This window comes from Protomyctophum bolini (genome assembly GCF_963924005.1).
Source record: "Protomyctophum bolini genome assembly, chromosome: 2".
Lineage (NCBI taxonomy): Eukaryota > Metazoa > Chordata > Actinopteri > Myctophiformes > Myctophidae > Protomyctophum > Protomyctophum bolini.
In genome coordinates this window covers 7,094,496-7,111,791 of record NC_137863.1, presented here as the reverse complement: position 1 = coordinate 7,111,791, position 17,296 = coordinate 7,094,496, and the positions used below count along the sequence as shown (strand labels likewise).

Here is a 17,296-nt window from a genome sequence, read left to right as displayed (position 1 = left end):
CAACTGCCTATCCGACCGACTCCGGGCACTACATTCCCTGGGGTCATCTGAGACGTGCTTGTTGAATTTGAACAGCCTAGCGGGCTTGGCCACAAACATTACCCCTAACCAAAAACCTTGGGGTATCATTGACGGTTGACGCTGACCTTAGATTCAATGTCCACATTAAGAAAGTTTTGCAAGCATGTTTCGTTTCTTCCAGTTAAGAAACAGAAGTTATTTTTAACAGTTCCCAATTCCGAAAAAGTTATCCATGCCTTCATCACATCATGCTTAGACTACTGTAATGCACTGTACACAGGCCTAACCATGAATACATTTTCTGCCTACAATTAGTTAGGCTCTTGACTATAGATTTGCTGTGCAGCATTTTGTGACCTTGTCTAGATTTTGACAGCAGTAACTGCCTGTCATAATTTCACCCCCCTCCGTATCTATAAGTATTGGACAGTATTAAGATGTTGATTTTGTATTCATCTGTAGGGCCCCTAATCACACCTTAGAAAGCACGAGTGTCTATTTCAAACACAAAGTGTTTTTTTTACTTGGGGGGCATGTTCCAACCCCTAGTATGTCTGTCAGAAGACGTTGAGGGGTGATTTCACCCACGTGCCAACAGAGTCAGGGTCGACGGCCAAACATCGAGGACCATCACAGTGAGCACAGGGCTGTGTCCTGAGCCCCCTGCTGTTCAGCCTACTGGGACCATCACAGTGAGCACAGGGCTGTGTCCTGAGCCCCCTGCTGTTCAGCCTACTGGGACCATCACAGTGAGCACAGGGCTGTGTCCTGAGCCCCCTGCTGTTCAGCCTACTGGGACCATCACAGTGAGCACAGGGCTGTGTCCTGAGCCCCCTGCTGTTCAGCCTACTGGGACCATCACAGTGAGCACAGGGCTGTGTCCTGAGCCCCCTGCTGTTCAGCCTACTGGGACCATCACAGTGAGCACAGGGCTGTGTCCTGAGCCCCCTGCTGTTCAGCCTACTGGCCCATGATGACTGCACTGCCAAATTTGGCAGTAATCACATCCTCAAGTTTGCTCATCAGTAAAAAAAAAGATGAGTCTGCCTACAGGAAGGAGGTGGAACTATTAACATCATGGTGCAGTTCACACAACCTCTTCCTAAATGTGGACAAAACCAAAGGCATGGTGGTCGATTTCAGGAGGAGAGCGAGCAACTGCCATCGGTGGCACCCCCTGTGGAAAGGGCTAGTAACATCAAGTTCCTGGGGGTTCATGTAGCCAGCAGCTGATCAGTCTCTCTCAAAACACCCAAACAGAACATGCAGTTGTGTTCCCTCATTTTTTGTTATTCTTTACTTTGGTTACAGATGGTCTGTTCATAAGTATTCTTTTGGAGTTTAATTTTGGTTAGTTTAGTTTGGTAGTTCATGAAGAGTCTGGGCACTCCCTCACATGCACATAGTGCGTAGCTGCCCAGCTGCCCCAACTTATTAATTGTGACCAGCCCATACTTTTGTTTGTTTGTTAGTATATTTAGTTAGGTCTTTAGTTTACATTTATTATTGATTTAGGCATCAATTAATTAACTGATTTAGTAGTTCATTCATTCACTTCTTCATTAATTTTATTATTCAGTGATCCTTTTTGGTAAGTTCATTCATTCGTTCCTTAACTCATTCATTGCTCGTTTGCCTGACTTCAATTTTAAATAAATCTTTTGTAAACTTTTGATCTGCCTTGTATTGAGTTATTATGGTATGGTCCTGGTGTTCAAGCCAATTAAGTTCTTACGGACCGTAACAGTTAATTTGGCAGACGACCTGACCTCCACCATCAAGAAGGCTCAGCCAGAGACTATACCCCCTCCGGAGGCTCAAAAAGGCGGGCCTTCCCAGCTCCCCTCCTCACCACCTTTTACAGGGTCACCATCGAGTCCACCTCACTAGCTTCACGTCCTGGTTTGGCAGCCTCAAGGCACAAGAACAACATCCACTGAATCGGGTGGTGAAGACAGCTGGGAGGATCATTGGTGCCTCCTTGTTGCTCTATAGTCTATACAGAGCGCTGTGCCAGAAGAGCCACCACCAGCATTATTAGGGACCCCCATCATGCCTCCCATGGCCTGTTTGCGCTCCTACCCTCTGGGAAGAGGTACAGGAGCATTAAAGCCAGAACAAGCAGGATAAAAAACAGCTTTTTCCCAGAGCGCAGTGAGGCTCATCAATGAACAGCGCCCCATGCCAATCATCTCCCCCCTCGGCAAAGTGACTAAAGCGATTGGACTGTGCTGGACTGAACATGTAATTGCACTTAATTAACTTAGTAATTATTTTGGCTCTGTGATGTAGTGGAGTAGAAGAAAAGTATTGGAAATTGGAAATACTCAAGTAAAGTATGAAATACTTAAGTACAGTACTTGAGTAAATGTACTTATAATATACCAGTTACTTTCACTGGTATATTTTTCACAATAATCAAATTTCTACATAGATGTGTTTTGTTTTGTCTTCACAAATGTGTCTTCCCACGATACTCACACCAAAATGGACAAGAAATCTAGTATTTATATAATATATTTAAATGTAATACATAAACACATTACTTTCCAAAATATCATATCAAAGCATTTGTTTTGGAGTGGTACTTGGTACATGGTTTGTACATGTTTTGAACCGAACTGAATTCTGGGAACCGCAGTTCTAACAGACAAGTTGTCGTTGACAACCAAGCTACAGTACCAGAGGTGTTAAATGTATGTTACACAGAATCACTTTAACCACACACACACGTGACACGATATGATATTCGGCAAAGATATTTGGCGTCGGAAAAAGACGGGGCCTAGTGTAGACCCTGGGGGGCCTAGAATAGATCCTTACCCTGAGCATGTGTTGTCGAAGTTCAAAGTTCCAAACACACACTGTCCCTCTGCTCGTGCAGCATCGTGCACCTCCGTGCAGCATTGTGCATCCTCCAAACCAGCTCCTAGCCTATGACATGTTTTCAGACAAGGGAATTTTGTTTTATATATGCCCCCCCACACACACACACACACACACACACACACACACACACACACACACAGTCACACACACGGTTGGAGACATCCAGAAAGGAAGGACTGTTTTCACCCTGGATGGAATGTGATGAGAGACACAGCAGCAAGAGGAACAGGGATTGATAAGAGTGGGGGGAGGTAGACACAAGGGTTTATACTATTCCTTATATAAACGTGATTATCTACCTGTATACTTACACCTCTGTTCTTATCTTGTATAGAAATAATATAAAATCTCAAATAGATTGACTGCCAAATGGAAAGAGGGCAACGAGACACTTTTATCGGCGTGGATAGTGGATATCCCGTTCATGCGATTATTATCATGTGGAATGTGCAGCTGGGTACCCTCCTCACTGCCCTTCTTCATCCTCTGGTCTTTGGTATCAAAGCTTATGAAATGTTTCTCGTTTATCATCCCAGGTTGAGTCCTCCCTTATGATTATGGCGTCTCCTGCAGGGGCCCCGGATAACGACTGTACATCTTTTGTTATTGCCGGACGTGTCTGTCCGTGGCCTTGAGACTCCACATTCCGCTGGCTGGGTGGGTGGCAAAGACCTGATCTCAGATCAGTGATCTGCCATAGGAAGGCTGCTCTTTGTACTGGCACAGTGGGGTGACTCCCTCCTCCCTCTCTGTTGAACTGTCGTCCTTCCTCCAGTCCTGTTTTGGGATTGGGGAGGGGGTTGTGTCCTTGGTCAGTAGGCCTATCATAGGATGTTATCAATGTTGTTCCAGGGCAGGGAATTGTCTCCGGGCCTGGTGGTCAACACCCCAAAACTCTCACGCGCAGGAACCTTGTCGTTGTGAAGGCTTTCTTACAAGCAACCAAAACGATTTTATACAGAAACTAGAAGTGCACTCTGTCGAGTGCCTACTTGCACGTTAAATGGTAAATGGTGCATTTATATAGCGCCTTTATCCAAGGCGCTTTACATAGATTGTGCATTACATTCACCCATTCACACACATTCATACACCGATTGCGGCGGAAGCCATGCAAGGTACCAACAAGCACATCGGGAGCAATTTGGGGTTCAGTGTCTTGCCCAAGGACACTTCGACATGTAGACAGGAGGAGCCGGGATTCGAACCGCCGACCCATGGATCATTGGACGACCTGCTCTAACTACTGAGTCACAGTCGCCCGCCTTTAGTATTGCGTTGCACACAGTAGGCCTAGTGCCTAGGCCTAGAGGCAGCGGTGGCCGAACTGTTTGCGGAGCGGTCTTGATATCGGAAGGTCGCTAGTTCGTATCACCGGACCGGCACGTTAAAATTACCACTGCTGAAGTGCCCTTGGACAAGGCATTGAACCTCTACCATGAAATGTTCTATGAGCAGGGCCTGGCTGTAAACAAGTTCTTGAGCTTAGTCCAGTTACCCTGGGTAAACATAGTACCTTTCCTTTCCTTTTTTGCGCAAGCAGAGTGTGCAAGTACTGTCGTCCGCTTTGCTTGCTGCTACAAACTTTCACATTTCAGCCTCTTTGTAAAACATTGGAATTAAATACTAAAGTCAGGTTATAACTGGCTGTCAATGGTGACGTAAATACGATATGTTTCAATATTGGTTGGGTAACAGATGTATGTATACATGTATGTAAGTTGTAAGTTGAAAGTACTATACTGTGGTCAGCTGGTTTTTATGTGCGTATGCTTAGAGGTATACTGATGTTGAGTATACTGGTTATGCCACCCGGTACCCCGAGGCCTTCCGGGGTATAACTTTCGATGGTGACGTAATAGAGTTCAGATTACATACATGTATACATAGTACATACAGACATTACCTTTAATTCACCCGACACTGAAACCTATCTTTACTTCACCATCGAAAGCCAGTTATACCCCGGAAGGCCTCGGGGTACCGGGTGGCATAACCAGCATACTGACTTGGGCAGCGGCGCCACCATGTCCATCGCTATACGTGAAAATGACCGGCATGACAACCTTGCTTGCGCAAGTAGTTACAGATATAAGACCTGGCTCATCATGAGTTCGACTTAGTCTTCAATGTTTGTGTTTACGCAATGTTTGCGTTTGCACAATGACCCAAAACTGGATATTCATTGTCAATGGCATTAACTTGTTGCGTTAGTACAATGTGTTTACACAAACACAAACACTCATAGAACATTCAATGTCTGTGTTGTTAGTTTCCGATGCATTTTCTTGTTGTCATATGACATGCCCAGAATAGGGACATTAGGGTTCATAGGTTTAAAAGCGAACCACCCACAAAGTTTGCACAAAATAGACACAGTGAAGCTGTAAGGTGATACAGTTGGACTTTATTCCTGTAACAGAGTCATTCATAATGACCACAAAAACATCTAATGGAGTGGGTCCCGTTTTAGCTACAATAAATAGTCCTTTCTAACAGACTGTTGAGTCAATGAGTTGGTGACTTTATTTTTTAAAGTCTTCATAAAACCAACTGAAACAGTGCAAAAAATTGCTAAGTACTTATTTACCGATTGATGGACTGAAATTTGTCTTACAACTCAAGACAGAATGTCTGTCTTTGTCCGTTTTTCCAGGTGAAGAGGGTCCGGTACATCCACAGCTGTAGACAGGGCACCACAGGACTGCTAGGTAATTCATTACAACATTGCAGACTGGAGATAGGGCACTGCACACCCAACGGTCCTTGCCTAGTCATGTTTCCATTCAAACACTTCCAATAGTTTGGTTGACTTAGAGGTTTGACAGTTCTGTCAAGTCTTCTGTGCGTTTATCTGTGCAACATTACACTGTCAGAAAAGCCTAAATAGATTTATTGCGCATGACTAATCTATGGTTTTCTGAAAGCAGGGGAACAAGAGAGAAAGTCAAAGGAGGAGACATTTTAACCTCTGTATGTTGTCAGGACAGGGTTTCATAGTGTGTCTGAACAGGTAGGATCGGTTTGTTAGAAATGGAGACAGATGTGTGCGTTTGTGTGGGTTCAGATGTTGAGAGTCTTTTTTATAGAGAAGATGATGTCTTTAATCTGTGGTGTACTGTTGTCCTCCAGGAGCTTGGCGTAGGGCATGGGGATGTCTACCCCCGTCACCCTGTTGGCCGGAGCATCAAGGTAGTTGAAGGCAGGGCCTGAACATGGGACACAAAATGATACTCACTTCATCCATTTTAACCATACTGGTGATTTGGCAGATTTAGCCCATATAGACCTCAACAGTGCATTTATGGAGAATTTAAGCTGGTGAAAAACATGCCGGCTAACTGTTGCAGTCTGTTGACTCTTGATTTACTACCGGCCATTTTACAATACAGCGACACTTGTCACTTATACAGAAGACTTGGAACTTGATAAGTAATAATGAAGATTCACTATATAAGAGAATGTTTAGGAAGAGTCACTATATTACTAGGTTATATTATATTAAGAATCTTTAGGTTGAAATGTGGTTTAGGTTTCCATAAGTCTAACTATATGGAGTTAATTTACTTCTTCATAGATCTTTGTAAATTAACTTTTGACAGGAGAATGGAATGAATCATCTTACAACATAGAGGAGGATATCATTAATAGCCAAAAAGGGAACATTATTTTTACCTAAAACAACAAATCAAAATGAATACATACAGGTATGTTTTACGTGTAACCTGTAATGATGATGTAAAACAAACGAACATTGAACAAAAAACAAACATTAAACGCCTGTGGATTGCCAGCCACGGTGCCTGGACCACTGAGCCATGGCCCAGGCACACTGCCAGACTGGATTACCAGCCAAGGTGTCTGGACCACTGAGCCATGGCCCAGGCCACCGTAAAACACACTGCCAGACTGGATTACCAGCCAAGGTGTCTGGAGTCTGGACCACTGAGCCATGGCCCAGGCCTGGACCGTAATTTAAAGACTGCAGTGCATATGTCTTTCTTTCTCTCTGCTCTGTGGTTGAAATGCGCTCTCTTGCGGGATCAAGGTTAGGAAATGACCAGTATCTTAATTGAAGTTCTACTTAGAACGGACATGTATCACTTTTGAGTGAAAGTCTGTGGTGGAATATCTTAACCTTAACATGAAATTGGAAATTATATTCATCTATTGAGTTGGACTCCGTAAAACCTTACACTTTTGTAATGTTTTTGTTTAAACACAATTAACATACACAATGTGACAACAACAAAGTTGTACCCCGAGGGACAGAGTTTTGTGAACTTGTCTGCTATCATGAGCAATTATTGTTGTGTGCATTCACTCGGTGCAGCATTCATCCAAGTCAGGGTTGTCTACGGTGCGGACAGCAAAGGAGGGTCTGCAATTTCTGTAGCTTGCAGTCTGAAAACAAATGGCTCAGTGATCTTATGCTACTACAATGCTTTTGAAAACCAAACCTCCATCTCACAAATCAGGGGAAATACATTGAAAGGAGATGTTCAGGAGAAGACATTGCTCCTTTTTTTAACCTTTATTTACCCTGGGGACGTATGATGAGCACAAGTGCTCTTTTTCAGAAATGCCCTGCTTCAAATTCACTGACACACCCGGCGTTACTAAAAAGAGACATTTAATGATAACCATCTGCTCTCCATTCTTCTCGTCTAGTGTAGTCTGGGTCTAGCCTGGTTAGTCATTCTGTCGGTACATACCCTCCATGATCCTGGCACAGATCTCAGCTCCGACTCCAAACTGTGGCCAGCCGCCCTCAACCGTCACCAGGTGGTTCGTCTTCATCACACTGGTCTCAATAGTTTCCACATCCAGAGGACGAATGGTACGCAGGTTTACTACCTACACAGAGACAGAGGACGAATGGTACGCAGGTTTATTACCTACACAGAGACAGGTTGGTCAGTGACTGAACACACACACTTTTATCAGTAAAACAGCAGTTAATCACCTAGAGTCTAGACGTTAATGTGCACAAAAGAGGTTAATCAAGGCATCAAATGATTTATCTTTCAGCTGAGAAAGTGTGAAAAGATGAAGTAGATTTTTCTGAATTTTAGAAACGTATTCAAATACGCAGTAGTTACAAAAACGGTTTTGTCAATCTAAGCATGCGATACCTCATCATGTCGATGAGACCTTCTTTGACTAATCGCATTATGATGCTGCCTCTTCATCAAAAAGATCAGTCATACACACGTGTGACTGAACCCCGAACCGCTCCACCCTAGAGCAAGGTTAGCATTTTGTCCTCCCTTACCTCACATTCGATGCCCTCCTTGGCGAGGACAGCGGCTGCGTCCAAACAGTGACTCACCATACGTGAGTGTGAAACCAAGGTGATGTGAGTTCCTAAATAGAAGACAAGGATGTATTCAAATGAAAAGAAAGTGGAATGTCCGCACACGATATAATTCTGCTACGCGTCCTTTTTATTTCAAGCTACAACAACAACGTTTCGCCCCTCCCGGCTTTCTCAAGTTATATGGGTAAATCCTCAACTGGGTGTCGTCACTCAATCAATTAATAAACCAATCGGCTGTATGTGAAGATCCACTCCAGAACAATATAAATACATCAATTAAGGGGCCATACACTTATGAACAATAGGTTAAAATACAATAGATACACCAAAACATATATATACAATCCATGTTACATACAAAATAGATACACAGAGATAACAATAGAGCGCTAAGAGCAGCATGTCAGGCTGGTATATTAAAGGAATGGTCTGATATCTAGGTCCAAATTCATACCACAAGGTTTAAGGGTTCTTTTCTTCATTTTGATAATTTTTTGGGTCCAGCACCGTATTTTAAAACTGGGATGTGCATATCGTTTTCCTCCTTTACAAAGGATGTATTCAAAGTCATACTGTAAGTACCCACCAGGATTGCCCAGTGTTCATTTGGTTGACGATGAAAAGAAAGCAACAGTCCAATGGAAACGCAGTCAATACTGGTCTATGTGGTAGGTATATCTACCTAGATACTGGTCTGTATGATAGTTACTGATCTAGGAGGTAAATACCTTGTCTCTCTACTTTGGCCTTGCCGATGGGAATAGTGAAGTCCTTGGATTGAGATTCTTCTGACATCTCAAAGGGAACGCCGTACATCAACTCATTCTCCAAGAATACCACTGGAAACACACACACACACACTGGAAGCTCAACATCAACATGCCCTTGAGCAAGGTACCAAGATGCCAGCTGTTTAATTCTTCCACGCATCCATCACTCATCTACCCGTTAGTCTCACGTCTCATTTCAATAAACAAAATACACATTGTTGTGACCATTGTCTGGGGGGGGGGGGGGGGGGAGATGATTTGTATTCGAACGAAGGGTATATATATATATATATATATATATATATATATATATATATATATATATGAATGCATTGTTGCGTTATTGAAAACAAGCACTTCCAAACTCTGACACTTAGAAAAATAATCAACTGCAGGGCATTTCTTGACAGAAAAGTACGTAGCTCATAACGTTTCTATGGTGTATTTTTATCAAACAAAAAACTTGCAGATATAGAAGGATAATTCAAGCTTTTCGTACAGCTGCAATGTTGGTGAGTTTAATGCAATCAGACAGGACTTTTCTGTTTGGATGAATGGGCTGTCAAGGCCAGAAAGTAGTTTTTTGACACTCAGTGGGCATTCCCGCATAATTTCCAGGTACAATGATGTCAGCCCTTCCCATCTCTGAAGGAAGGAAGATAACCTCCTCATACTCCCACTGCTGACCTGTACTCGTTTTTTCTAACCTTAACATTGAAAAGAAAATCATTTCTGGTCCTTACTCATCAGGAGTGCGACAAATCAATCATCCAAAAATGCTGTAGCCAATTTTTCCACATCAATTATTTGTTTGGAGATGATGTCTCATTGATGCAGGATGTTGATTTTATATATATTGTATATAATATCAATGTTCTTTGCGGATGTACGCATAACAGAAACAACAGTTTCACATTAGTGAATTAATCCCATGAAATAATCCCAGTGTGTAAAGACATTAAATAGTCAAGAAATACAACGACAATTATATTAGTTTTTCTCTGTCATTGAGCCACTCTGTTTTCTCACCAGGGTTGTCGTCTCTGATGGATGCTTTGAGGAGACCTCTGGCATCCTCAGCGCTCCATGGACTCACCACCTTGAGACCTGGACAGTGTCCGTACCTGGAGACAGACATATTACCCCCCATTATTTATGACCATAGCACAATACATTCTGAATGTTTTCTGAGTGGGGCCTGCCAACTGACCGTCAGTAACTAACCTTTTTAAAACAGTAACTAATATTAGCTAACTGACATTAATTGTGCTACTTGGTGGCACAATTGTGTAGAATATCGTCGGTGAGGACAAGTAAAACGTACAATAACAGTTTAATTTACAGTGCTTGAACAGGCTATGTGCTCATAGATAGCACCACACTCACAGTAAGTAAGTACATTTTATTTATAAAGCACCTTTCTTAACAAAGTTACAAAGTGCTGTACAATGAACACAGTAAAATCAATCAAAAAATTTAACAGGACAGTACAACAAGCAAATCAGAACAACACAATCAAGTAACATCAAGAAAATGTTTCCGAAATAAAAACGTTTTCAACAAACTCTTATTATTTACAGACTCAGCGTTTTTTAAAGTGCAAGGCAGGGCGTTCCATAGGGTAGGTGCAACTACTGCAAAGGCACGGTCACCCATTGTCTTTCGTTTTGTCACGGGAACCATTAGGAGGCCTTTGCCAGAGGATCGCAGGGATCTCACATTGATCCCTGTCACAGGTCATAGACAGAAATGTTTGTATCCAGTCCTGCTCTGAGAAGTAAGCAATATAACCCACACCCTCTCGTGTAATATTGCAATTCTACCACAGTTGCCCTTAAAACTAAGAAAATCGCTGAAAGAATATATTTTTTTAATGACAGATGTAGTCACTACGACCACAAATGTCCCAAGAAACTAGCTAGCCTAGCCACCGAGTTTGCCAGCGCTCTGGGAGAACAGAGCGGCTGAATTCTTTGTTTTGATTAGGTGGTGAACAATGCTGGTTTAACCCACGTCTAGAAGGCCGTTTCAACCAATCAGATTGCTTCCTCGAAACGACCCGTGGTAGAATAAGGCGTATCTGATGTTCTGTGAAATACTAGGCTAAATAACTAACCAAATGACTTGCCCAGTAATTGGCTAACCTACCATGCAGCAAAGCACTGGGAGTGCTGGGCAGCGACACCGGCCGAGGCTCCATTAGGTCCTCTGAAGACGATAGGCACCGATTGTCGACCAGCTGACATGTAGTAGGTTTTAGCAGCGGAGTTGATAACCTGGTCAATGGCTTGCATGGAGAAGTTAAAGGTCATGAACTCACAGATGGGACGCAGACCAGCCTGGAGGAGGAAACACAAGTATCATCTTAGTTCTTATGGTATAATAGAAGATACAGAACACTCAGTCTGTATAAAGCGTAGTCTTCTTCTCTTTCTTTTAAAAAAAATACTTGTGTGACAATAAAGCTGATTCTGATTCAGTCTATGATTCTGTTTCAGTGTGGGATGGGATAATGTACAACATTAAATTACCTTTGTATCCTTCATTTAAAGGGATATTTCACAAAAAAACAGGCTTTTGTGAACACCCCTAAACTGTTTTTTTGTTTACTTGATTCAGTATTTAGAAATGCGATGTTCATTTTAGCTGCCCCACCCCCTTCCTATACAAACTCCATTTTAACCATGATAGATTCATCAAAAACACTGTCCATTTTTCTGGGGACTGATATTGCCTGTCTAATACGCGAGGTGCCTGGGTTCTTTTAATAACGTTTTTAATTTATTTTAAATATTGTTAATTGGAAAATTTGAAGAATAAGGATCCATACAAGAAATCCCCCAAAAAATATTAAACATAAATTTAAAATGTGAGGAGAGGGGCGCCTCAAGAATCACTCAACCAATCAAACCATCAGAGGTGCCTGTGTTGCATGTACTTTGCTCAGCCAATCAAATCATTGCTATGGGGTGATCAGCCAATCACAAGCCAATGTTTGTGTTCACACAAACCTGGAAAGCTGGGAATAGGAGGCCCTCAAAAATGTTATAGAACAAACACCTCACGTATTACAAGGACAGTATCAGTCACCAGAAAAAAGGACAGGTGTTTGAGGAATCCATCATGGTTAAAATGGAGTTTGAAGTTACAATGGGTTTGTATAGGAAGGGGGCAGGGCAGCTAAAATGAATATCAAATATCTCAAAACTGAATGGAGCAACTTATAAACTGTCTAGGATGTTCACATAAGCCTGAGTAGACAGTTTTTTTGAAGTGAAATATCTTGTACGATACTAAAATTGTCGCTTGCCTATGGTTAGCTCCAGTCTAGGGGAAAATATAATATATATATATAACATGCACCTGTGCATAGCCCTGCCCATTACAGAAAGAAACAATGGAAAGTGGAGGCAGTGATATGATAAGTTACTGTTGCAGTGATAAGTTACTGTTGCGCGATAACCCCACTTCCACCACATTACCCTTGTAAGATAAGATGATAAAGAAAACATTAAAATAAGACAGCCATGCCGTAGGCAACTAAACACTAAATTGTGGCAACAAAGTGCAAAAGAATATAGACTAAATAACTACCATAGGGCACCCACATTTTATGGGGAAGGGCTATAAACACAGAATAGTATCTACATATTTACAACATAACGGCACTTCGTCACCTTGTGGTATTGTAAATGTATACACATATTACACAGACAATTTTGTCTTTAAGAAAAAACTGTACAGATTTAGCTAATTGCGTCACTCCATACTGTACATCAACATACATACTGTATGTCGACTTCCCTAATAAGAGTATATAGTTCATCAACAGATCTGTATAGAATTAAACATCATAACACTCACCATGGCTGATCCCACAGCAATACCTGCAAAACCCATCTACACACACACACACACACACACGAGTGAGTCAATTACTACGGGTCCACAGTTGTGTTTGAACTGAAGGTGTGTACTGTGTAATGTGTTTTAGTCTGACCTCTGTGATTGGAGTGTCAATGATCCGCTTGTCTCCATACTTCTTCCACAGTCCCCTGCTCACCTACACACACATTTCTTTTTTAGACTGCATTCCATTGTTCAACTGTGTAGACCTGCACCCTTTCAGAACCATTTGTACACTCAAGGGTTAAACTTTTACTGTGTACTGACCTTGTAAGCTCCGTCATACTGAGCTACTTCCTCTCCTAACAGGAAGACTCTTTCATCTCGTTCCAGCTCCTCATCCATGGCCTGGTTCAAGGCATCACGCACCGTCACCTAGCAACCACACTCAGGTTAACAGCTGTTGTCCTCCTGTCCAGTACCACTGGCACAGAGGTCCAGGTGTGTTCAATTAAATTCCATTTTATTTAAGTGCCAAACCACAAGTTGTCTCAAGACACATACATAATAGAGCAGAGACCTGACATTGCCCCACCCTGCTGAGCAAGCAATTTTGCGACAGTGGCAATGAAAAACTCCCCAGGGCAGTCAGGCTCTAGGGTGGGCAGCCTTCCTTTCAGGATTTCATGCCAACTAAACACAGCTTTAACACAGAACTAATTTGTGAACCTCATCATTTTACCAACTCTAAGACAAACGATACACTCCTTATAACGTGAATGACTGAAATCACTACAGCCTAGTGTGCATTTATGCAGTGTTCTTCAGTACCAACTGTATACAAAAGTGTCGCTATGTTATTGTATTCTCTTATTCCCATTGGTTTACTTCAGTATTGACAGTGCTAGTTTCCTTAACTGACTTTGAATCTGTTCTGTTCCAACAACTGAATTTGATTTGAGATTAATATCCACGTATCTTGTACTCTGACCCAGAACCTGGGCGACGGTCTAGATCCACAGCTTAAGAAACTGTAAATAACAACTTAAGTGTGTGAATGTGATGATGATAATAATAATAATGACAGGTCTGGTGGGAGTGGACATCAGCCAAGCTAACAAACTGACAAACATTACTCAGCAGAACTAGAACTCTACAAGTAACCATAACAACAGCTTTGTCCTTTTATTACAAAAACATTTAAACATGCCATTGACAGTGACACACGCTGCGTGCATCATTGGTATTAATGGTCCAGCTGTAAGGTTGGAGTTAGCCTGCTAGCCTAGCCTTTGCAGTCACATTGGGATGCTACAAAATTGGGACAGACCTGCACGGAGACCGGCGCCGTCCGGTGGAACTCCCGTCGCACGACCAGGGAGACAGCGGTCTGTCAGGACGAAAGAGAGACAAACACAAGTCATGTCTGAGCAGCAGCAAAAAATGATGATGATAAAACCAGTTTTATTAATTTCCATTACCCTCCCAGAGCGAAGAAAACAACTTAGCGACGCCATCTTTGACCTGTCCTCTGCTGGAAGTGGGCGGGAGCTTAGTGCTAACCGAGGAAGTAAGCGACCAAACAGACTTTACGTTGATGAGACGTTGGGCGCGCGTCGTCGCAGAACACCAATGGCGAGCATTCTGTAGAGTGTAGTGTGTAATGACGTAGGCGGAAAGGAACCTGACAGGGGAAAAAATAAAACAATCCGAGGCATCCAAGGGCAACTATAAAATGTACCCATCACTGTCACTGATGACTGATCAGATCTGATTGAAGCAACAATGTTGTTATAGCCTAATACCTCATGTTTTACGGCATAACAGTTTGTTTATATATCATTTGTTTTGTTTTGTTCATCTGAAGAAAAGAGTTAGCATTTGTGAATTGTGATATAAATAGACATCTATGATGACACACACATCTATCTTTTCCAGAGATTTATAAAGAAATGGGGAGAGGGGGGGTGAGAGGGTGGGAGCGTTTTTGTTACACCATCACTAAATACGAGTATATTTTACCCAATATAAAATATTCCATAAAAAAATATTTCTCATCAAAATATATTGCAGGACAGCAATACATGGCAACTGGTACTGATTTCATGGGGGGCAAAATCTGTGAAAAATGTGAATATTATTTTTGTAATATTCCTAAAAAAGAGAGAAATTAAGTTGGGAACTTCTCCTTTGGTCCACCCATGTGAGAATGGTCCAGTGAAGAATAAAATAAATAAATAAAAATGTCCATAATTGTGGGTGTATTGGATTTTTCTCTATCACACTATCACTAAACACTAGGAAAAATGTGGGCAGGGAAATGTTTTCCATACATTTTCCATACAAAGTTTATCAAAATATTTTTGTGAATAAAATTAAATCAAGTAAAATAAATTACATAAATTCCACAAGTTTCACTCAAAAGTGAAAATAGACGATCTTCAAGTTCAAATATATTAAACTGGTTCACGCTGAAGAGCACCTCAGTGCCCACTATTCTAAAAAATTACTGAATGGGGGGCTATACCAACGGCCCCACCCCCCCCACTGAGAAACATTAGGATATGGACTGAAGCTGAGACACAGCTAAGCAAAGCAAAGCAAAGTTCTTTGTTTACCCAGGTAAGTGGACTAAGCTCGAGATGCTTGTTTACAGCCACACCCTGCTCATAGAACATTTCATGGTAGGGGTTCAATGCCTTGCTCAAGGGCACTTCAGTGGTGGTAATTTTAACGTGCCGGTCCGATTCGAACTGGCGACCTTCCGGTATGAAGACCGCTCCGCAAACTGTTCGGCCACCGCTGTCCTCAATGTCCCCACAAGTGAAGACAGATGGACATTGACCTTTGTCCAGTCCTTGGTGGGTCTACTCTCCACCCTGTGTTGATAGATATGAAGTTCTGGAGGAGGTGGTCTTCAGTGTGTGAGAGCTGTTTCTGAGTGACGTCCTGTTGAGTGTTGCAGGTCTTTAATGAAGACTTCAGCCTGTTTGTCTGTTGTTTTCTGCTTCCCTTCAATCACATCAATGAGCTCAGCCTGGCTTCTCTCAATACAGCTGATCAGAGCATTGAAGACCTGCACACTGACAGCTATGACTGTATCTGCATCTTTCCTGCTGAGCTCTACTGCGCGTTTGACCTCTTGTCTCTCCTGGATCGTCTGCTGAACTTCATCCACAGTCTTGGCCATCTCAGAAATTAAAGTATTGACAGATAGTTTTGATCTGTTATTGAAGGTTTCTTGACACAGTGACAGACACTTACACACATTATTAGTGTCCCAGTGTTGTGTGATACAGGCTTTGCAGTAGTTGTGGAGTGCAGACTGGATCAGTGAACACATCCAGACAGATTGAACACAGGAACTGCTCTTCAGACAGGAAACTGCTGGCTGACGCCATTTTCTACACACTGAGGATAAAAGTATCAGTGGTAGTTCTTGAATGCTATACTTATCACAGCTTGATAGCTATTAATAGGATTGTATTGGAATAGAGCACGCCATTATATCTTGTACTCACCTGTCTTTACCATTGACGCCTGGTGCAACCTATACGTTGTTCTACTTTTGATGCCAGCGCGCTCTCTGTGTCTCACCACTATTGCTATACATGTAGCAACATAACTATTAAAAAAAAAAAAAAAGAGAATTTGAAGGTTTTCAGAAACATTAGGTTAGGCCCTAGAAGGCGTTCCCAGATTCGGCCTAAGGCATCATTAAGTCAGTATTTCTCTAATAGTCATATTGGAGGTTTTGTAGACAGTGAGAGCTGTAAATGAACTTTTGGAGGTTTTGTAGAGCGCAAGAGCTGTAAATGAATTTATCCTTTTACTTTTTCTTTAGACGTGTTGAGAATCTTCCTCCTTTTATTATGCTGTTAATCCTTCACACCCTGCACTCTTCTCAGTGGTAAATGATGTAACACTGCAACCATATTGTAGTGCCAAAGTCCTACACTTTATCACTGTAATGACCCTGGCCAAACTGCTATTAAGAACCATAGCAAAAAAGAGGGGAGACGCAGTGAAAAAAAGTTAAATTGTATTTATAAAAAAATCTAAATAGAATAAACTAGTGGTAATGTTGACGGAATTTGCATGTTGTGTTCATGATTTGAGGCATTTGTTCAAAACGGACCTATCCTGCAAACTTAACGGAAGGCAATCTTAGCCAATGGGGATGGAATATGGGGAAGCAGACAGGTCCGTGTTGATCACATGACTATAGAGAAAGTGTATACCGATTTGCGTGATGTATGGATAAAATGTGTATGAGTAATATATTAAAGTAATGTGTTTTGCAATAATCGGCCTCATGGTGGCGCGCTATAATAGACGCAGAGGTTCGTCGTTGGCATCCAGGGAGTGTGTGCAGTGTGGCATCGACCGGGCCAACGGTGCTGGAGATTAGCTGTACGCAGACGGACACACACACACACACACACACACA

At 42.1% G+C, this 17,296-nt stretch overlaps 1 protein-coding gene across 1 annotated transcript; it reads right to left on the bottom strand.

Moving 5' to 3' along the window:
• Nucleotides 1–5,297: 5,297 nt before the first annotated feature.
• pdhb (pyruvate dehydrogenase E1 subunit beta) lies at nt 5,298–14,395 on the bottom strand. The gene is made up of 11 exons (XM_080777499.1): nt 14,328–14,395; nt 14,177–14,236; nt 13,174–13,281; nt 13,001–13,063; nt 12,865–12,900; nt 11,149–11,339; nt 10,030–10,124; nt 8,959–9,069; nt 8,186–8,277; nt 7,626–7,767; nt 5,298–6,119 (listed from the first exon to the last, which is right to left on the bottom strand). The coding sequence occupies exons 1-11, from the start codon at nt 14,361–14,363 to the stop codon at nt 5,974–5,976; spliced, it is 1,080 nt and encodes a 359-aa protein (XP_080633625.1). The 5' UTR covers nt 14,364–14,395; the 3' UTR covers nt 5,298–5,973.
• Between the last annotated feature and the right edge of the window lie 2,901 nt (nt 14,396–17,296).